The 23585-nt window shown below is 41.8% G+C and overlaps 1 protein-coding gene across 2 annotated transcripts in view; it reads right to left on the bottom strand.

Annotated features, from left to right (window-relative positions):
* The window catches only part of CEP85L (centrosomal protein 85L), a 162326-nt gene that overhangs the window by 30927 nt on the left and 107814 nt on the right, over positions 1-23585 (bottom strand). For both annotated transcript variants that reach the window (XM_077301069.1, XM_077301077.1), the window contains exons 4-6: positions 11863-11984; positions 1886-2006; positions 185-367 (exon numbers count right to left, since the gene is read on the bottom strand). In XM_077301069.1, coding sequence (XP_077157184.1) covers positions 185-367; positions 1886-2006; positions 11863-11984 — 426 coding nt within the window. The remainder of the gene's footprint in view (positions 1-184; positions 368-1885; positions 2007-11862; positions 11985-23585) is intronic.

Below are 23585 nucleotides of genomic sequence, written 5' to 3'. Positions count from 1 at the left end.
TCCAGGACTTTTCAACGTTTTTATCAATGATCTGCACAAGTGGGTAGGGGGACTCCTCATTAAATTTGTGGATGACATCAAATTTGGAGGAGTTGCAAACACTCCAGAATATAGAGACAGAGTTCAGAAATCTAAACATGCTGGAAAATGAAAACAAAATGCAATTCAATAAGAAGAAACCCACCTTCTCTTCCATCTTCTTCTTGTCTTCATTTGACTTGTTTGCCATTTGTTTGAGGAACTCACTGAGTTGCAGTTCTTTACTCTGTACTGATGCAAGCTTTCTTTCCAGCTCCTCCCTTTCACAGTGGGCCACAGATCTTTCTGCAAATTGAGACTGCACTGGAGCATTTTCATACTGAGGATGCTGCGGAGAAAAAAAGAGTCAACGGATATGTTGCTGATATTATCCTTACACATCTAGAGTACGTTTCCCAAAGCAGACTTTCACGCATCACTTGAAATAAGATGGTCTAGAAAGGTAACATATGTATTCTGCATTGTATTTAGAAATGAAAAAACAGAAATATATCATAAGAAATATACTGATTGGCTACTGTCTCTGTGCATCCCTACATCAAAAGCTTACTGTACACAGAAGACTAGCATGTTTGAAAAGGATGCAGCAATATGCAATCATGTTGGCAGGCCATTCATGATACAACAAGAAAAGTACTTCAAAGAACTTGAGTCCACTGATTGAAACACGTTACCAATTTTGCCAAGACAAACTGAATGGAGTGCAAATGGCCCACAGAATACAGAGCAGATTTAGGTGACCTTTTCCACACACTTGATCTGCTCCTGATTTTCTTAGTAATCAGTTCACAAGCACTGGAATCAGGATTCACTGGGCAGAGTTCTTCTGCATGTCTGCCCTATCTATGCATTTTTACAACTGTGGAGTCAGTTCATTTTCTTTGTGCATCACTTCAATATTGATTTTCAATGGAAAGTGTTGTCATAATTATTGGTGGTATCAACATGCCCATATAATTAAAAAATGCCCCTAAAATACTTGTATATTGCTGTAGTGTTGTAATGATACCTTAAGAAGGTTCTCTGAATTCTTAGATTTCATTTTACAAAAAAGGTAAGTCTCCTTCATGCAGATATAAAGAAAAAGATATCTCTTCATAATGGATGGAACTAGAGAATTTGTTTTTTTGTTTTTGTTTTAAATGAGTTGGGAATTCAGAGAGCCTGCTTAAACTATCATTATAACTCTATGGTGATATATTGGTATTTTAGGGCCATAACCCCCACCCCTGAAATCACTTGTCTATGGAAGACAGGGAGTGGTTTAAGGTTGATGAAACCTTAATAATTGAAATGTGGGATAGAGGTGGATGGGTCAAAGAAAACTGATTGAAACATTACACAACAGGCAAATTTAGAATCAAATTGGCTTCCAGAAAACATCAGGGTTAGAAGTGGTCTCAAAAGAGCCAGAAAAACCACGGGGGGTGGGAGAACAAAGAAAACTACAGGAAAAAAATCTCTATGCAGAAATCTGGGGATACACCAAACCAGTACAGGGCCAGAACTGACACTCACCCAATGTAAAAAATAACATGTGTCAACATTGATTCAAGTAGGGAGCCATGTTGGTCTGAAGTATCACAACAAAATTTAAGTCCAATAGGATCTTTAAGACCAACAGAGATTTATCCAAGGTATGCGCTTTCAAGTGCATGCTCTCACCCTCAGAAAGCTCACACTTTGAATAAATCTTTGTTGGTCCTAAAGGTGCTATTGGACCCAAATTATTAGTTTAAATTATTTTGAGCTTATAATAATATGTAAGCTGCCCTCTGGGCTATCAGGCACTTTCAGGATTTTACAAGGCCAAATATAACAAACAAACTAAAGACCTTCATCTTACCTGGAAACTACTCATGAAAGAAGAGTCTTCACAATTCACAATATGGCCCAGTCTTGCATGTTGAGCTCGCAATTCATTCTCTCTAATCTTCTGGTACAAAAGGTTAATTTGCTGGTTCTGCCTGTAATTCATAAGAATCAGGACATGAAAATCACATGAAACCTGAGTCATACTACCAATGTTTCCATTCTCATTAACTCAAGTGTGAATGTTTATAATGTTGGGATTTATAGTGAACTAGTAATAAAGCCCGCTGTATGCCGAATACAGCGGGCGCTAGAAACTGACCTTGTCGGGCGGCGGCTCTCTGCCTAAGTAGGCAGCCCTGGCTAACAACTGAAATCATTGTGCACTTTGAAATCTGTGCACTCTGTAATGCAGTGGTCCCCAACCTTTCTGAGGCTGGGGACCGGCACGGGCCACGCCCGGGCCGCGCCCGCGAGCCGCACCCGGGCCGCGCCCGTGAGCCGCGCCCGCACATCGGGCCGCTTGCTGGCAGGGCCGCTGGTGGACTGTTTCTTCCTGGAACCTTGTTGGCTGCACGATAACGCGAGAGGCGGCGCTGCAGAAGCCGGGGCAGGAAGCGAGCCGGGAGCGGCTGCGAGGACGGCGGAGACCATTGTAAGTTGGGGGCGAGGGGGTGGTGCGCGGGGGCTGCGGCCTGCGTGGGAAGATCGGAGCCCCGGGAAGCTGCACTCTGCTGAGGTTCCCTCGGAGGTTCCCTCGGGCGTCAGGCCAGGAGCAACTGCAAGCCGCGCTGCGCGCGGCTCGCAGTTGCTGGGGCTGGGAATCAGAGGGACCAATCGGCAGGCGCTTCGCGCCTGCCGATTGTTCCCTCCGATTGTCTGTCATGAGGAAGGGTCCAATCCGGACCCTTCCTCATCCCGGACACATCCCGCCCCAGAACGCTTTACTCTTTTATTTAGTCCGTGGCGCCCGTGGCGCCACGGGCGGTGTTCAGATGTGGAATGTAAATTCTGATACAATATAAATTCCCATGTGGAATGTAAATTCAGTAATATCTTAAAGCAGTGGTCCCCAACCTTCGGGCATGGCGCCGGGCCGCGGCTCCCTCTCCCCGCCCCCCCCCGCAGTAAAAAACTTCCCAGGCCGCAAGCTTGCGGCCCGGGAAGCTTCTTACTGCGGCAGGGCGGGGAGAGGGAATCGGGGCCAGGCCGCGCCCATGCGGGCGCGGGCGCGGCTCGTGGGGCGCGGCCCAATGCGCGGGCGCGGCCCGCGTCCCAATGCCATGCTGGTCCCCAACCTCAGAAAGGTTGGGGACCACTGTCTTAAAGTATCTCTATAAGTTTTGGTGTGCATATGAAACACACAAACCTCTTAGGCCTTCCTTATTTTCAGAGATAAGAAAATAAGATCTGCATGCATTGAGAGATGCACAAAGTGGTTATCCTTTCCACTGAAATGAATGGTGAAGGACTCTTGCAAAGCAACTTTCTGTGCATTTCACAAAGCAAGCTGGAGAACCAAGACTACATGTCATCCTCATGTCTTGGCAATTCTGGGTGCCACGCTGCCACTGCAACCTGAAATGTACGCTTGGCTCTTAGAGCTTTGGTGGCCCTTGACCTGTATTCTATTATAGAGGTTAAAAGAAAGAGAGAAAGGGGAGTTGACCCTTAAAACAAATATAAAACCTTAAAAGGAATGCTCCGCAAAATTTCTAACAAAAGGTAATTGGCTGCTTGGATATGAGCTGTGCTGTATAATTAGTGCAAAGGTGTACGAATTAGAGTTCCCATTTGCCAGTTTATGGTGGGACACCTCCAAATAACTTCAGCCCTTGTCCACCAATGCTCATCTGATCAACAAGAAGATACTGGAGCAAAAAAAAAAAAAAATTGGGAGGGGGGATGATAATCATGGGGAGAAAAATTAGGTCTCATATACTCACCAGAAATTCTGGCAAAAGAGTTCTTGGCAATTCCAAGACCTACCCAGAGGTACCCAATCTGAGAGACCACTTGTCTGCCTATGCTGTCCGTGGGGCACTTAACTCTGTGGGTATGAATCTACTGGTTGTCCTGGATCCCCAGAACATCGCCTGGCCCTGGCCCCAACCTGGTGTAACAAGCTCCCGGTAGAGCTAAGGGCCATGATAGAATTACCAATATTCCACAGGGGCCTGCAAGATGGAGCTCTTCCGCCAGACATTTGGTTGAGGCAGGAGAGAGGTGCCAGCCTTACAATCTACGGGTCCCGCCCTATGTTCAGGAAGATCACAACCTGGATATACCATCAAGAGCCACGGTAGGGGTTCATGGCTGGAGCAGTAAGTGTGTGTGGGGGTTTCTTAATTTGTACTGCCATTTTGATATTAGTTGTAAATGTTAGTTTTTAATTGTTTTTATGGGGCATTGCTATTGATTTTACTTGTAAACCGCCTCGGGTCGACTTTGTCAGGATATAAATCAAAAAATGAATGAATGAATGAGTGACAAAGGGAAGCTCTAGAAATTGCCAGAAACTCTATAATTCTAACATAGTTTTTCCTGGCAATTCCTCGAACTATCCGTTCATTTCTGGGTAGTGCTAAATTTGCCAAGAACTTTCTGTAAGTAGATGAGGCCTTATTGGCTGGAATGGTGCCTCCCACTAAGCCTTCCACCAGCCAGGCAACCCTAAAGCAACTTTAGTGATAACTGGTTGGCCACAGTGTGAAATAGGATCCTAGACCTGATGGACCACTGGTATGATTCAGCAGTGTTCTTCTTAAAGCAGAGTGGTTTTATATTCCAGTTTGGTCTACTAAATATATGAACAGGATTATGATCCAGATATAATGAGTAACTGAAATGGAAGCTCTTGTTTGGAATGCAGTCACCATCACCCCTCTAAAAATTCCATGCTTGTATTGAAAATGGAATATTTATTGTGTATTTTATTTCTTAATAATAAAGACAAAAATACCCAATGATTATTCCCATCCCTCATTATTGCTATTATAGTTGGTAGTGGTAATAGTGTTGCTGTTGGTGGTGTTGGTGTCACGGGTGATGTTGTTATGTTAGTCTACCTTTCTTGCTGAGACTCGAAGCAGATAACATACTGTAAGCTAAGTATAATCAACAGGTGGGTCATTCAAAGAACAGTACAATATGGAAAAGAAATCTCAAACAGAATAGAAACAAAGCATGAGCTTTTAATATATGTTCAGTGGTATAGGACTACCTAGTCTGGAGCCTACTTAAAATGGTAGATAGAAATATTGCATTATAGGTCACAGTTCCTGGTCCCATTGCCAATGCAGCTGTCTAACAATTTAATTACAGTATAGTCCTATTTACATATACAAAAACCACACTTGAATAATTCTATTCTACAAAGTTAGTGGAAAGCCAGGAGAATGGGAGTCTTCCTAACCTTGACAGGGAGGCCATCTCACTGATATCTATTAGTCCAGGCCCAACTGCTTATATTCCGCTGAATCATATGGTGGGTTTTTCTTACACAGAATAGTCAATAGGGATGGAACTCAGAGCAAATGAACACAAGCCCCTACCCCAAGGAGCTTGCAATCTAAAATCTAAAATAGAGAAGATGACAAAGAGATGAGAGAAGAGATGGAGGTGGAGGCAATCTAGGGAAAGAATGTGTTCCATTCCAATGACATGTACACAGGCTTAGTTCCTGCGCAAGAAGGAAGCCATGGGGTTCTGTGAAAGTTTCTCTGGATTGTGCCTGTTCAGAAAAATATCTACACATGAACAAAAAAATATGTTTAACTCTCTCAGAAAGAAGATGAGGAAGAAGCAATTCTGCATCTTACCAGGAAAACATTCCAGAGCCTTGGACCAAATGCAGTAAAATTCTTCACAACTAAGTGATGATCGTACCTCTCAGAAGAGGGCCTGGTCTGCTGAATTTAGGATTGCCAACTGGTGTGGTTCCTGAACAACCTCAGGAATAAACTTTTCTGGGGTCAGAAAAGACTGCTACAGCACAGATAAAGTAGGAAAAATCTGTGTCCATCAATACATTCCACTCATGGATCACTGGATACAACACTGTGGTTGGGAAAAACTGCATCAGTTTCTAGTTTTTTACTTAAAAAAAACAAACAAACAACTAATTTTGTTGCAAGCATCTTGCTGAGAAGTCTGTTATTTCTTTATTTGCTTATTTTAACATTCCATCCTAAGAATTTACTGTCCAAAAGTGACAAAATCATTTTAATGTTAAATTCTTATGCAATGATCTTCCACAACATTAACTTACACAGTAAAACCCAACATCAGTGTTGTAACAGAAGTTTTCAAAGAAGGCTGTTATTTAAGAAGTATATCAACAAAAACTGCAGAAACATTGCCTATTTCACATCTAATCCTATAAATCACTGAAGCTGTCTGACAATAAAAAGCCTAATGCAGTGTGGATTTCACTGCTGATGCCATTGTATGCTAGCTTTAATCCTTTGTTACCCCCACAGCTGTTACTATATTAATCCAGCATATAGTCACAAGATGCTAGGGCATTGCTCCATACCAGCCTTTTTCATACCAGCCTGTGGACTGTGGAGGTACAGCTGAAATATTTTCCAGGCTTCAAGGTACCAGGAAGTGATGCTAGCTGGCCACACCTCCCTCTGATGCCTCCTGGAAGTGAGAGGAGCCTTGGCCAGCAAAGTTTGTGGCCCCTCCCCTTCCACTCTCTCCAGCCTCATCACTAGTCACTCAGGGAAGAAGTGGGTCAACTTGCCCAAATAAGGATAGATTTAATTTTTAAAAACAAACTTTTCCTTTCCTCTTTGCTTGGAGGTAGAAACAGCAGGCACAGGGTGGAAGGGCTCTCCCCAGCTGCTTTTTTTTTTTTTTTCAAACAACCAAGCTGCAATACCATTAAGGGACCTTTGCAGTACCATATGGTACCACAGAACTGTGGTTGGGAAACTCTGCCATGTACCATCAATACTCCCACAAATCCTTCTCGCTCTTTTTCTCCTTAACATTGCCTCCAGTATTTTCCAAATGATAGCCTTTCCCCATTGGCACTGCTCCACCCCGACATATTTCCTTATTTGTTATTTTACCACTTCAGCAAAGAATGCCTTTACTGCACAGAGACCACTGCCTAAATGTCCTAGACAAAGTGTTTGGGACACAAGATTTTCTCACCTTCCAGGGCCACTGTCATCCAGAACTCTCAAAGAGCTGAATCTCTGCAAGTCTTCTCTGTTTTAAAACATTATCTATTTTAAACCCATATGTTCTACAGATGTTGCTAAGTAGTGACAGGTGGTAAAACTCTGAGCTTTCAAGACACAGAGTGGGCAACCGATTCATTTCCTTCTCTTCAGAACACTGGATAAGGCAGCAAGAGAGTCATTTCTATGCCTGCTGACATAGCAGTCACCTTATTTCCAAATGCCTGGAGAAGAACATACATCCCAAAACACTTATAGAAAACATATAACAAGATACACTGCAGAATAAAAGTGTTCATTTAAAAAAGTAGTAATAATGCATCAGTGTTCTTAAGCAGAGGTTACAAATGAATGTGCCAGAATAAGTTATACATTTTAGCTCTTCAAGAAAATTATACAAATACACGAAAGTTGATCTTTGAAAGTAGAAATCTCATATCTTTTCTTTTCTTTCTGAAGACAGCAAACAACACAATGGTGTTGAACACACGCGCCTCCTACCACATGCTGTCTCCTCAGCATATTAAAGCAAACATATTCAACCAACAGTTAAAACAAAAGGCATCTAATACAGATAGAATGGTAGCAGTGGCAGCTGCTTCATGATTTCAAACATCCTTCAAATCCTAATCTTTGTATTTACCTTCCCTATAAAAGCCCTTTGAATGCCCCTAAGCCACTTAGAAAACAACATAGCAATTGTTGTTGGCTGTACTAATATTTTCAGGGGGTTATGTCATACATATAGCATTTGGCATTTATTCACACTACCATTCTAGGCAATCCTTGCCAAACAAACAGTGCCAGTACTGGCCTAAGCACTGTAGTAAATATGGTTAGAATGCAATGGCCTATCAAGGCTGGAACCATTTCAACCATTAGGACAAGTGACCATGCGTATATGTTTATGTGGGTGTTTTTGACTGCAAAGCAGAAACTTGTACCCTAGGTAAGACTCAAAGAAGAATCCACTGTGCCCTCTAGTGTTAAAAATATACCATGCTGTTTTTTTTAATACTAACTTGCATTATAAACATAAACTATAGTTGGACTACTTCTGGAATCAAATCAGTGAATGCCTCTCTGATTGTGGAGACTACACAATGACACAACGATAGAGACCCTTCCTGGGACTTCAGTAGCAAACAAATAATGACTTAGATCTTCTGAAACCTTTTGTTCTATCACTGTAATATTATCTCCTATGGCAGTTCTAGAAGTAATCATGCTCTTTCATCAAATGACCATCTCTTTATGGATCCCATGTTCTCAAGGACTGATTTAGTGATATTAATTTGAGGGATGCATGCATTTGTTTTTCTGCTTTTTCTTTGGAGCTATGATATGATTGGGACGTGATCTTTAGAAACCTAGTGATGGTTCCATCAGAACTAATGAAATTACAATTGCACAATGCTGAATCCACAAAGTAGCACCCAAATAAGTAACTTTTGTATTTGACAGGTATGGACAACCTTGGAAGAGAAATGCTTAACCTGAGAACAGCCTTCCCAGAGAGGCAAATGGATATACATCAACTCCCCCCCCCCCCCTTAGCATTCAGTTTTACATGAAACAGGAAAATGACCATGTTAATAGTAGGGAGCCAACAAGACAACAGCCCTCTCCAAAAATAAAGGCCAAAGGGTCGCAGGCCGAATGGAGACACACTGAAGGTTAAAACTTTGCACTAGGGGTATGTATTCAGTTTGGGTAAACTTTTTTTTTTTAAAGCAAATCAATGGTGATTTAGATTTCCACCCTCTGTGACTTTTTACCCAAATGGAGATTCTCTGGTATGGCTTGCAACATGCAAAGGCCTAATAAATTTAGATATTGATTTGGGATTCCTGAGTCAATTTGGCTCCATTATAACCTAAGGTAAATGTAAAGGTATCCCCTGTGCATGCAAGCACCGAGTCATGTCTGACCCTTGGGGTGACACCCTCTAGCGTTTTCATGGCAGACTCAATACGGGGTGGTTTGCCAGTGCCTTCCCCAGTCATTACCATTTACCCCCCAGCAAGCTGGGTACTCATTTTACCAACCTCGGAAGGATGGAAGGCTGAGTCAACCTTGAGCCAGCTGCTGGGATTGAACTCCCAGCCTCATGGGCAGACCGCTTCAGACAGCATGTCACTGCCTTACCACTCTGCGCCATAAGAGGCTCTTGTATAACCTATGGAACCACTAAAGTCTATGGTAAACCTAGAAGAAGAAGAAGAGTTGGTTCTTATATGCCGCTTTTATCTACCGGAAGGAGTCTCAAAGTGGCTCACAATCACCTTCTCTTTCCTCTCCCCACAACAGACACCCTGTGAGGTGGCTGAGGCTGAGAGAGCCCTGATATCACTGCTCGGTCAGAACAGCTTTATCAGTGCTGTGGTGAGCCCAAGGTCACCCAGCTGGCTGCATGTGGGGGGAATTTAGAATCGAACCTGGCTCACCAGATTATAAGTCTGCACTCCTAACCACTACACCAAACTGGCTCTCCTTTAAGATGTTAGAATCAGAAAGTCATTGCAGAAAAAAAGAGATTTGTTAGGATTATAATTTTATTGTTTTAGGGTATATAAAACAGCTGCAGAGATTCTCTGGCACATTCTACTGGGCTTATATTGCCTTGTCCATTTTTCCCATCATAGGAAACAATATAGTGTGAAAACCCCTTCTTGGGTGCTCATAGAATTGGGACCTCCTGGTCCAATCTTTTTGAAACTTGGGGTTCTTTTGAGGAAGAGGTTCCAGATGCTATGCTACAAATTTGATGACTATCTCAAACCCTGCCCCCACAGCATTAACTAAGGCTAAATTCTGTCCTTGAACTTCAGATTGGGGTCTGACCAATGTCGTATACAGTGAGACCATGACACCTTGTGATTTTGATGTGATGCTTCTGCTGATACAGCCCAAGACTGCATTTGCCTTCTTTACTGCGGTATCACACTATCTATTCATATTTAGCTTACAGTCCATAAGTAACCTAATATCACGTTCACAATCACTGCTACCTAGAAGTGTATCTCCCATCCAGTATGCATGATTCTTATTTTTATGACCCAGACTAGGGGTCAAGCCCATTGCATTCAGGAAAACAATGGGTGCTAGATTAGCCAGTTTGGCGCTAGAGAGCCAGTTTGGTGTAGTGGTTAGGAGTGCGGACTTCTAATCTGGCATGCCAGGTTCGATTCTGCACTCCCTCACATGTAGCCAGCTGGGTGACCTTGGGCTCGCCACAGCACTGATAAAACTGTTCTGACCGTGCAGTAATATCAGGGCTCTCTCAGCCTCACCCACCTCACAGGGTGTCTGTTGTGGAGAGAGGAAATAGAAGGCGACTGTAAGCCGCTTTGAGCCTCCTTCGGGTAGAGAAAAGCAGCATATAAGAACCAACTCTTCTTCTTCTTCTTCTTAGATTAGGAGGGTGGAGGGGAAGAACTCTGTGGATGGCTTTCCCCTCCCCACAGGACCTGGAAAGGTTGCAGGCAGCTGTTATGGAATTCACTGGCAGGGGCAACTCTCATGCAACAGGGATCTGCAAGCCTCAGAGGGAAGCAGAAGGAGGGCGTGGTCAGGAGTGGGGGACAGAAGGTGATTGGCTGGCCACTGGACAGACAGGCAAGCCAACTGGAAAAGGAGGCACTCAGGGGTGGGACAGCTACCCTGAGTGTGTGTTAAGCGCTGAGTGGCACAAGCCATGAAACATGCTCCTCCTCCAAGGCATTACCAGAAATATTAAGTGGAACAGGTGTAGATTTCTATACTTCTCCTTATTGAATTGCATCTTGTTGCCCAATTTTCCAGCATGTTCAGATCTCATTGAACTCTATCTCTATCTTCTGGGGTGTTTGCTACTACTCCCAATTTAGTGTCATCTGCAAATTTAATGAGATAGACTTCATTTCTACACCTTCCTCCCAAGAAAAATTCTAGAGGAGTAGCTATATTAGTATGTTGCAGCAATAATAACAGAAGCCTTAAGGTAAATTGAAGATTAACAGGTTCCCACTCCGGTGGTGCTATAAATATATGCAGCTTTGACTCTTAGTTTTTCAGATTTACTGTTTAGAAATATCATATTATTAACATATAGTTTAATCTGTTTAGGAACCTGCTGTGAATATTCAACACTATGCGCTATTATATGAATAAAGTGTGCCTTGTTGTTTTGGGCAGTACCAGAGAGAGTATATTTATAGCACCAGGGAACCTCAGTTGGCTGCTATTGCTTGACCATAATGTTCTATGGGGAACAAATTCATAAAAGTGCTAGAATTGCAGAAGGCCTTAAAGGCGAGTACCAAAACCTTGAACCGGATCTGGAACTCGATTGGAAACCAATGCAGTTGCCACAGAACTGTTCTGGAAGTGACTGTTGCATGAATCATAGTGGTGTTCCAGGCCAGGTAGGGTGCTAGTAGCTTCACTTAGCATAGATGGAAGAACATCAGCTGTGCTATCTTTATGACCTGAGTCTCCACCGTTAGGGAGGCACTGAAGATCACTCCCAGGTTTCTGTCTGATTGTGCCACTTTAAGTTGCACCTCGTCCAGCCTGGGAAGGTGAACTTCCTGTTCTGGTACCTTCCTCTTCAACCAGAGGACTTCCATCTTTGAAGGGTGCAGTTTATGGTGGCTTGTTTTGAGTCATTCCGCCACTGCCTCCAGACACTGGATCAATGCGCTCAGAGGGGTGTCTGGCCTACTTTTCACAGTCTTGAGAGTACCTTTTTGGAAATAGTTTCTTATGACCAAGACTATTTGGTTACTTTACAAGTTAACCCTGAAACTAGTGAAAGTAAGAGAGGATTACTCACCGATCAATCACAATCTCTTTTTGCCTTAACAGCCCTTCTTTTATTTTCATCAGTGATTCCCAATTGCTGAATTCCTGAATGCCTGCAGATGGGTAACCTTGATGAGATGATCCACTCAGAACCTGTACAGTAATGCATGTGAGAAAATTACCAAAGAACATCAAAGAATAGCAAAATTAAGAAATATTCCCCAATACATTAAAAAATACTGCCAAAGTACTTAGTTGAGAAAAGCATAATAACACTTTAGAACCTACAGGAAACCAATCTTTCCCAATGGGACTCAGGTGGAACATGGCTTAGGGTTGTTTTGCACGCAATAGAAGTTTTAATCTGTAGTGCTCTTTCTTGCTTTGAACTTTGATGTAAGTGGAATCTAGCTGAAGAGTTACACATTGACTTCTCTATTTCTATTTTTTCACTGACACTAAAAACTTTTCTATCAGATTATTTGTACTTCCAAATACAGCATCTAACATCACTTCAGCTATGCTACTGATAGTCTATATTGTGCAATAGAGGTCAGAGAAACAGTATCTTGTGTAGGTTATAAAAACCATTATGATTAACTCTTCATTCTTGGATATCAGTTTTATGATGAGTGATGAAAATCAGTTCTGTTGAATGAAAGAGAGAAGAACTCCCCTGAATATATTCTGATACATAACAATGACACAAAGTTCTCGCTTGCTATTTCCAGAGAGCAGTTCAAGGTAACATACAGCCCCCCAAAAAGAACAGGCTTGTGAATCAGATTTCCACTTCAGCCTTTAACTTTACATAGGTGTAACTACCTGAAAAGCAACTACTTTTCTTGCATCAGTTATGATTAGCTTTCTCTGACAGTTAATAAGTAACTTGCCAGATCTTAGCTATTAAATACAAACTAGTGAGAACTTAAACCATTCCATATAAAATACTATGAAAAAATGAAATATGAAATAAACAGAACATTTTATCCAATAGATAGATGCGCTTGGAGGGAATGTCAGTAACAATGGGAATGTTATCTAAGACAGTGGTCCCCAACCTTTTTATCACCGGGGACCGGTCAACGCTTGACAATTTTACTGAGGCCTGGGTGGGGTTGTCTTTTGCCGAGGGACGTTGCCGCCGCTTGAGCCCCTGCTCCACTTGCTTTCCCGCCGGCATCCCTGATTTCCCGCCATCCGCTGTGGGGGCACTGCCAGCAGCAGCTGCACAGTGCCATGCTGAGAGGGAGCCCCAGCCATGGCAGCCGCCAGAGAGCACCAAAGGTGAGCTGGTGGCAGAGTGGCAGGGCAGCCCCCAGGGAGGAGGACAAGGAGGAGTCACGGACCAGTACCAACTTATCCACGGACCGGTACTGCTCTAAGACAACTAGAAAATACTCTGCATTTTCCAGACTGGTTTCTTTCCTATGTGGCCTCGAAAGTTTTGAGCAATAAGCCCATTACTATCTACCAGCTTCCCATAAAATTACCTTAAGAACTAAGGGTGCAAAGACTGTAATGACACTGCTGTTTTGAATATGTAAACAAATGTGGGGTACAGAGCTGAGGGATGTTTGTATAGAAAATTGTTTGCCATTTTCTTGATCAGGCTAAGTTGTTTATCTTCCTTGTTTCAAAACATACACATTATTTTTCCACTACTTGCATCCAACTCACACACACCACTCCGGTGGTGCTATAAATATACTCTCTCTGGTACTGCCCAGAACAACAAGGTACACTTTATTCATATAATAGCGCATAGTGTTGAATATTCACAGCAGGTTCCTAAACAGATTAAACTATATGTTAATAATATATATTTCTAAACAGTAAATCTGAAAAACTAAGAGTCAAAGCTGCATAATTTTTCATTCTGGAAGAATTTCCCATTCTCTAGAAAATGATACGTCAAAATGAGCTTTCTGAGGACTTTAGCTGAATTGCTTTTGAATATATTATTTTTCAATAAATAAATATGGTCACAATATGTTTTATTTATCACCTGCATATCTATGGGCCAAATAAATAATAATGCATCTCATCAAAGGAAAAAATTCCTTTAAATTCTGCATCAAATGCAGTAACACATTTGCCAGAAAGCCTTCCATAATATTCTGGTGAATGTTATGGACAACACTTCTAGGTGGTACTTCAGATGACATTCAGAGCAAGTGTGACTGGAATTTTCCACAGATAACAGAAGGTCTCTCCTAAGTATAGAAGCACTTGTTTTATTATGAGTTCATATTATCTTCCCATTATAGTTGAGTTCACTGAAGATCATCACACTTTTTAACCTGCTTTTGATGCTTTTTAATGCATCCCAGAGCAAAATCATACCATTAAAAACTTTCTAACAGTAACCTAGAAAGTACTATGAAATATGGACTGATACAATAACCTATCTGGAATAACAATAACATAAAACATCAAGTAGTCATGCAAAGCCAAATATTTTGGGCGATTGACAGTAAACTAAAGAAATTTGTGACTTGTGTCTCAGATGTATATGAGAGCAGAAGGATAGCTATGTTATTCTTTTGGAGCACAATAAAACAGAAATCCAGTGGTCCTTTAAAGACTAAACAACATTTATTTCAATATGAGCTCTTGTGAGTCACAGCTCACGTCTTCAGATATGTGAAGGGAAAACTACACTGGGATTGTTCTTAAGGGGAGATTATGGGGAACAGGAGGAGCCATGAAGAGGCTTGGTGTCAATTATGCCATGACTCTTCCATGAATAAATTCTGAATTTAAGAGGGAAAGGCTAGAGAGAAATGAATACCACACATGCAAATTTTCAATTCTGAATATAAACTTTTCTAATTGAGGTATTTTTCTTTGTGTCACCATCTTCAAAGGTAAGGGTAGCTAGAACAATGTATTGTGAGGAATAAACTAAGGGGCTTAACTATTTGGCTCCATTCCAAAGATTGAACCTCTACCACTTGACACTATGAACGGTGCCTGATATGACACTTGACTTGTAAAAATCATCAGCTTGTCAAAGGCCATCAGAGGGAAACAAAATCTATTTACCCGCCTGCTTTATAGAAATCCTAACTCATTCCTTATGTGTATGTACATTATATCCACACCTCATAAAACATTCAGTATAATGTATGATGGAATATGCAAATACTCCTTGGAGAACAGAAAGTCTAGATGTAGCTGTACCATTCTTAAATCTTGTGATCTGTGCATTATTACTCTCATAACACTAGATATTGATGTGATTCTTGAATATGACTTAAGTAAACACAATATAAGAAAGTTTGAATCCAGCGATGCCTTTAAAACCAACAGTGTTTAATTCTGGATATAAATTTTCGTGATCATGCACACCTATGATGATTCAGACCAATATGAGTAAATGCAATGTGGAATAGACTATTTTTTCTTATAATCACATACACACGGGCCTCTTACACTTTAAGACAGCAAAAGAAGGTAAACCAAGTATCTTTCTTTTTTTTTTAAGCAGAGCGATACATGGTAAGGTGAATTGGTCTGTTTGTAGTCAAGAGCTGACACAGGAACATAATCAAGACCTTTGCCAAAACCATTATATTATACTGCCTCCTCCCTGGATCAATTTATATGTAATATAACTACAACATGGAATTTAAAAGTTTCAAGAATGAGACGTGATCCTCCGATGTATGCTTAAGTATTTATCATTATTTATAACTGAAACATCAGGGATAAATAGGTGTGAAAGGATGTTGGAAGAGAAACACACAGAATATTATTATTTTACATGGCTATTTTTTATAATAAATGAAGAGGGGCTTCATATTATCTTCACTCAACATGGCTCTTACTCAAAATACAGTTTTTAAAATAAGAATCACTTTTGGCCTCTTGCAGTAAGATAACCCACAATCTAGGGTTTTCAGATGGAAGTCAGGAGGGTTTTCTTGAAGTACCTAAAGACTCACTGATATTTGGCAGAACAGTATATATGATTAATATCATATCCTGAACCCAGTAACATTTATTTCCAAGTCAAGTTCTGTGCTCCCCCTTGAGCAAACAAGATCAACATGACTTCCTATTAACCCCCCTCCCCCGAAGTGTTATATGTCTGTGTGAGCTGGGTTAAGATGGTTATACCTTTGTTAGCCGCCATGAGCCAGTCGTCAGGAGTGGCAGAGTAGAAATTAAATTACAAATAAATAATATGCATATCATTGGGATTCACTTTATATAAAAATGAATGAAACTAAACTCTGGGCACACAATAGGAAGTTTATTACACTTATAGTCTGCTTTGCTTCTACCTTGGTCATTGCAGCTAAGTGGCCCCCACAGGATTCTTAGTATCTTGTTACCCAGAGTTCCCACTGCCAACTTGGGCAGAAAATTCCTATAGGTTGAAGAACTCCATTTGTATCTCAGGGTGTAGACAACTTGCTTACTTGAGAAATTATATCACTTGGTCATAGTCTAATGAACGGATAACTTTGCAGTCGTTAACCAATACTGATTCCTTTGTTATATGATACATTAACATGTATAACATTGAGTATATCTGTACCTATGCCAATCCAAAATCCACTGTAACCAGCATCAAAAGAATATACTACAGCATTAGAGTTGAATTTACTGTTCCTGAAGGGAGGGTCAGAAAATACCAAATAACCAAAACTGGTTCTGTTACATTTATTAACATTTTACAAAAATGGGAAATAAAGTAAAACCAAATAGAATGCCTATTAGTTTATTTTCATAAGCACTTAAGTAATATGTCTGTATATTGAAAGTGAAGAATATTTTGCAGATTAGTTGAAAGTGATCCAGATTCTCTGACAAACATTTAATGGATCTCTCAGGGCAATCTTCCATATGGGGCAGGTCTAATTAATCCATGACCTACCAAGTCAAAATACAACCTACCAATCATAAACTGGATCACCTGAATGATCCCGGAAAGCAACATATTCAGGAAATGAACTGAGAAACTGGAGGACTGCTGAAAAATGACTCATTCTGGGGTGGAGGCCTGCTATGAGCTCTATACATTTATTTAGACATACAGGTATTTGGCTTACATGTAACAAGGTGCAGGGATATGTGTGTAAGAGAATTAATATACAACTGCCATTATAAAGAGCCTCTTCTGCCTCAAGTCACAATGAAATTTTACACATAAGATATCTGTTTCTATCAGTCACATTTTTCTCACTTCCTTCTTCCAAGTAGCTCAGGGGAATCTCTTCTCTTGTGTATGATTAATATGCGACCATATACTAAAATGTATATTTCATTTATACTCCACCTTTCTCATCAAAGGCGACCTAAAGCAACTTTCATAGTCCTCTTCTCCATTTTATTTTCACAACTTGGTGAGGTGGATTAGACTGAGAGTGTAGATTTGTCACTGAGCAAGCTTCCATGGTTTAGTGTGGATTCAAAGCTCAGTCTCCCTAACAAGGTTCAAAAACTTCTAGTCTAGCACAGGAATGAGTGTTATGTCCTCAAACTCCTCCCTCCTTTATGAGACAATCACATTCTCAGTATATCTGAAGTGGCCCAAAAAATAGTCATGTATTGGCTCAAATATCAAGTCTATACGAAACATGTCAGTGGAAACACAGCCATTTTGATCTAGGTTGACTGATAAAAGTAAAAATGAACCATTACGCAAATTCATGTTATAAGAAGGGCTTTTGGTTTGTTTGTGCTTCTAAGGAATTTCTCCCACTGAAACCTTTTGAAATGTTACATGGATGTCTACACAGCAGCAGCTCATATGGAGAAAGAAAGTGAGGTGAAGTCATCAACTTTGGAGATCTTCCATTTTCTTTGTTTTTGATATAATATCTTGATATTTAAGACATGTGATCCTAGCTTGCTGAGAAAATAGCTGACCATTTAACAGCTGCCTCTTGTCTCTGCTGTCTCACATCAGTAAGGGTATAGGGATCCTCTCTCTCCACCCCCAGGTTAATTATTGCCTGTACTGTTACACTTTATTTCATTTCCACTAATGTGCTTGAGAAATTTATATGCAGGTCAAGAAGCAACAGTGAGAACTGAACATGGAATCACTGACTGGTTCAAAATTGAGAAAGGAGTTCGGCAAAGCTGTATACTGTCGCCTTACCTATTTAACTTGTATGCGGAGCACATCATGAGAAATGCGGGATTAGAGGAGTCACAAATTGGGATCAAGATTGCAGGGAGAAATATCAACAAACTCAGATATGCAGATGATACCACTCTAATGGCAGAAAGTGAAGAGGAACTAAAGAGCCTGTTGATGCGGGTGAAGGAGGAGAGTGCAAAAGTTGGCTTGAAACTCAACATCAAGAAAACAAAGATCATGGCATCCGGCCCTCTCAATTCCTGGCAAATAGATGGGGAAGAAATGGAGATAGTGACAGATTTTATTTTCCTGGGCTCCAAGATCACTGCAGATGGGGACTGCAGCAAAGAAATTAAAAGACGCTTGCTCCTGGGGAGGAAAGCTATGGCAAATCTAGACAGCATCCTAAAAAGCAGAGACATCACCTTGCCAACAAAAGTGTGTTTAGTCAAGGCTATGGTATTCCCAGTTGCAATGTATGGCTGCGAAAGTTGGACCATAAGGAAGGTCGAGCGTCAAAGAATTGAGGCTTTTGAACTCTGGTGCTGGAGAAGACTCTTGCGAGTCCCTTGGACTGCAAGGCGAACAAACCGGTCAGTCCTAGAGGAGATCAGCCCTGACTGCTCTTTAGGAGGCCAGATCCTGAAGATGAAACTCAAATACTTTGGCCACCTCATGAGAAGGAAGGACTCCCTGGAGAAGAGCCTAATGCTGGGAGCGATTGAGGGCAAAAGAAGAAGGGAACGACAGAGAATGAGGTGGCTGGATGGAGTCACTGAAGCAGTAGGTGCAAGCTTAAATGGACTCCGGGGAATGGTAGAGGACAGGAAGGCCTGGAGGATCATTGTCCATGGGGTCGTGATGGGTCGGACACGACTTCGCACATAACAACAACAACAATGTGCTTGGCCTTAATTCTGAATAAAGGGTGAATTGCTGTTGTTAGCCCAGGTCCTGTTACTGAGAACCCATCAGAGGAAGAATCTTGCCAGGGGCTTCAAGCTTCACCCAAGCCTCAGCTGGATGAGAGCTTAGCCCAGCCAGATGTTCAATAGGCAGAGTTCTGACCTGCAGACGGGAATGGAGCTCTAGATAAACCAGGGCTTAAACTCCAAAGTTGTTGCAGAAACTCCTCATTTCTCTGCCCAAACTCCAGTTGCAGCTCCCTGTCTTGTCAGTCCACCTGGCTCACCTGAGCCATTACATGTGGAAGAGAAATCTAGTCTAAAACAGGAGTAGTCAACCTGTGGTCCTCCAGATGTTCATGGAGTACAATTCCCATTAGCCCCTGTCAGCGTTTGCTGGCAGGGGCTCATGGGAATTGTAGTCCATGAACATCTGGAGGACCACAGGTTGACTACCCCTGGTCCAAAATATACACCAGGTTAGCAAGACAGTTGCTGACTGCAGATACCTGTGAGTCATCAAAGAGTAAGAACTGAAAGGATACTGACAACCTATATTAACTTTGGGCAAGGAGGCCTGTGTTGTGGATGCACCTTTGCAGCTACCTGTGGCCTGCTCCTTCTACTGACAAACCTGGACTGCCTGAACAAATCCTTGATTCCCCAAATGTTGTCATTGCTCCAAAGGAAATTGTGTTTTCTATGCAATGGTCATAATTTAGTAGGGGTATGTTATGAGAGGTACTTTTAAAATTTGGGATTTATTGAATTATTGCAGAAACTGATGACACCACTGGATGTCAGAAATGAATCATTGTCAAGATTAATCACCAAGTCAGTCATGATACTTCCATGACTCCTCTGCCCACCATGAGCATATCTAACTCCAAAAGGATTGCTTATTGTCTTTAAAGGTAAAGGTAAAGGTATCCCCTGTGCAAGCACCGAGTCATGTCTGACCCTTGGGGTGACGCCCTCCAGCGTTTTCATGGCAGACTCAATACGGGGTGGTTTGCCAGTGCCTTCCCCAGTCATTACCGTTTACCCCCCAGCAGCAAAAATTTATCCTATCTGTGAAATTTAGACACAATTATTTCAAAAACTGTATTGCATGGTGTCAAATTCCATCTGATATCCTTTGTTGGCCCTATCTCAGTCAGATATGATATAAACTTGATTTTATAATCCTTGATTTGCTGGACTGTCTGGCTTTGAATTCTGTTTGTCCCCTTTGGCATTCTGTTTTTGGATACCAATCCTCCCTTGCCCTCCTGTCAGCTCATCTGTGCTACCTTCCAGCAGAGAGCTGAAGCCTGAGACCAGCACAACTGTTCCTGACAATTCATCTTAGCCAGCAGCTGTAACTACCAGTTGTCATTGTGGGCAGTGGGAGAGAAGATTATTTGTCTCATTGATAAATGCTGGGTAGTGGAGGCAAGAGTGCCTCAGACAGTACAATGGAACCATGTGGCTTCTCCATAACCATCCCATATACATTGGTAATGTCTAGGGATGGATGTGGACCAGCTTATTATTTATTATTTACTTTATTATTTATTTGATTTTTAGCCCGCCACTCTCGAAAGGCTTGTGGTGGGTTACAACATTTAAAAACCCCAATAAAATTTCCCTAAAAACCATATAAATATCCAATACCCATACAAAATCCAAGATACGTTGGTGTTAAAACAGCTTAAAAAACCCACTTAACCAAGACCTCTGGGGGAGGATATGGGAGAACAGAACTCCAGCTGTCAATTAGATGTTAAAGATGTTATGAATTACAGTTTGTCACAAATTTTGGCTGCCTCATGGTTTGTGAAGCAATGTTTGTGAACTGAAGAGCCACCATGAATTTCTGTGAATTTTGATGCAGCTAATGGCAATTTGTGTAGAGCAGAAAACAGAGGTTTAAATGGCCGAGTCATTTTGTTTCCAGCTTTCTGCTTACTGCAGCTTTTGGTGGTGAGCAAAAAGCTGGGGTTAAAATTGCTTAGAGCCAAACTCCTGCTTTCTGCTCCCTGCTGATGTTCTCAGGGAGCAGAAAGCAGGGGTTAAATTTTACATGGCTCACAAATCAATCAATTTGTGGTTCAGCCACAAACTGAATGATAAAAACGCAGTTTGTGCCCATCCTTAATGACAACAGGTAGCATGATATCAAGATGTTATGGTGCCACTTGTCTTAGTTGTCCTTAAGGGAAACTTAAACCATTTGAAAAAGACATTCTATGAAAAGCTTGGAAAGCCGCTATTCTAGACTTCTGTAATAAATTTTATGTAACTGTACAGAGTTAGAACGCTCTACTGATAAAAATGTAAGCCACTACTAAAAATATCCTAGCAGTTTCAGTGACAAATGTAATTTCCAGTGACTAGTCTATAATTGCTGTTAAAGTGGAGATAATCTAGTCCCGGCATTCCTGTTAACTTCAGGAATACAACTTCAACAGGCCTTCCAGCCTTTTATCTCTCCTTCATACGCCTTTGCCTCTGTGTTCATCCAGCACTCATAACATGTCAAAGAACACAGCTAATCTCAGCATTTCCTGGAACAGTTTATCAGAAAAGCACTCAGCACAGTCCCTAAATTACAAGACTCTTAGCACATCAACTGATGCTGTTTATGCCAAATACTCAACATTTTCAAAAGTAACATATTACTTGGGAAGAAATTATCATAACTTCACACCGGGTATCCAAACTCAATAACTAATTTTAGGCCCTTTTTATACATTAAAAAAGGAGGGGGGAAGGAAAAAATGAGGGGCACTTCCGGTTGAAGGGCAGTGATGTAAAGATGCTCTGCTGCTTTCTCATATTGATTTTATTTTTATTATTTCTTGTGCCTGGCTTCTCAGAGATATCAACACCTTGCCTTTTTTTCTCTTGGGGAATGAGAGTCCTTACTGTCAAGAGCTTTATCTCCTGACCTTGCAACCGTTTGTCTTTCGGCATAGAACTGGAGGTTGGACTGAGCTCTGCATGAGTAGCTCCAGGTTGTAGCTTTTATCTCTAACTACTCTGAAAGTCTCTGTTAAGAAGATTTAAACGAAGTATCGCCCTGTAGGGCATAAATATTAAGGCACCTTGTAAAAGGAATAGGGAGATTGATGAGTATTCCTCACCACCAGTTTCCAAAAATCGAAGATTAGTACCATATTTGCTGGCATATAAGACGACTGGGCGTATAAAATGACCCTCCCCCCAACATTTCCACTCAAAATATAGAGTTTGTTACATTACATTACAGTACTATGGGCCACTATGGGCAGCTATGTCTATCCCAACTGAAGTGCACCCGGCGTATAGGACGACCCCCCCCCCACTTGAAGGCATGTTTTTCAGGGGGGAAAGGTAGTCTTATACGCCAGCAAATACTGTAATTATTTTGGACTAGCTTCCTCTGTAAACTGCCCAGTCCTCTCTGCTAACCACTTTGCAGTCCTGGCAAACTCGCCAGACTCTAAGGAGGGAGATTCTCTCCTAGAAGCAGCTGAGGAAATAATGATCTGCTTAACAGAAAAGACCCAACGACAACGACTGGTTATTATATGGCCACAGCAACTGGTAATATCCCAATAGCTGAAAACATTCCAATAGGTTTATCTTCTCTAACAGCTACAGTGGATGTTATCTGCAAAGATGTGAAAAAACTACATTCTAAACCGGACTCTCTTACGGAATTGGTCTCCAACATTTTAGGGAAGAAACCCAATTGGATTGAAAGAACAAAGGCACTGACCCCTTAAAAACAATTAGGACAACTAGGACTCATAGGCAGCTAGAAGCTAAGGGGTACAGCAGTGATTTCAGTTGATGTTACAACCACATCAAGTTAGTTTAACAATCTGTGGCATATCCTCCTCAATTCTGAAACCTGGGTGAATTGCAATAAATTAAAGACTACGGACCAAATCCATTGTACTTATAAATACAATGGGTGCTAGGTATGATTTTGGAGCTGGATAGAAGGCTTTCCCCCCCCCCCCAGCGGGGGCGCAGACTTTCCCCCGGGCCCAGAACAACACCCGTGGCCTGCTCAAACGCTGGACTCTGAGGCATTGTACAATTTTGAAGTCCCACCTCCAAAACTCCAGGAATATTTCCAACCCAGGTGTAGCCAACCTCCAGATGGGGCCGGGAGAGCTCCTGTAATTACAGCTCATCTTCATAGTATAAAGATCAGCCCCCCAAAGATCAGCCCCACAGGGTTGTGGTGGAGAAGAAACATTTAAGGCCTCCCACACAGGTTGTTTTTGAATTTAAAGGACTTGAGAACTACTGCACAGGGTTGTTGTGCAGATGAACAGGAGACAAAAAAACCTTCGCAACAGCATCCAGTTTTGTCTGCAGAATAATGCTGTGCAGTGGCCTCAAATCTGCAGAGTTGCAAAGAAGAAATACACGTCTTGGCTGTGTCTAACCCTCGGCCAGAGCAGTACTTTATGTGAGAAGGGGCTTTTCTGTGGCCTCCCTGTCAGCCATTTGGCAGGAAAAATTTTCCCCCCTCCTCAAAAGGAATGCCCACCCCCATGTCCTCAGGCTCCCCTGCGTTGCTCTTGGAAACACCTCCCTCCCCTCAGTCAGGGCCTGTCAGAGGCTCCTTCGCAGCAGGCCTGAAGGAAGGGGGAGTGAGCGCACTCACCAGCCTCCTGCCAGCTCTGTCAGGGTTCTGAGGCAATTTACAGTTGGACATGGCAGTTAGGACAGCCTTGGGGCGAAAAGGGGTGGCGCAGCCTGTCCAAG

Source organism: Paroedura picta, chromosome 1 (genome assembly GCF_049243985.1).
Source record: "Paroedura picta isolate Pp20150507F chromosome 1, Ppicta_v3.0, whole genome shotgun sequence".
In the NCBI taxonomy this organism is placed as follows: domain Eukaryota; kingdom Metazoa; phylum Chordata; class Lepidosauria; order Squamata; family Gekkonidae; genus Paroedura; species Paroedura picta.
This window is presented reverse-complemented; position numbering and strand designations above follow the sequence as displayed.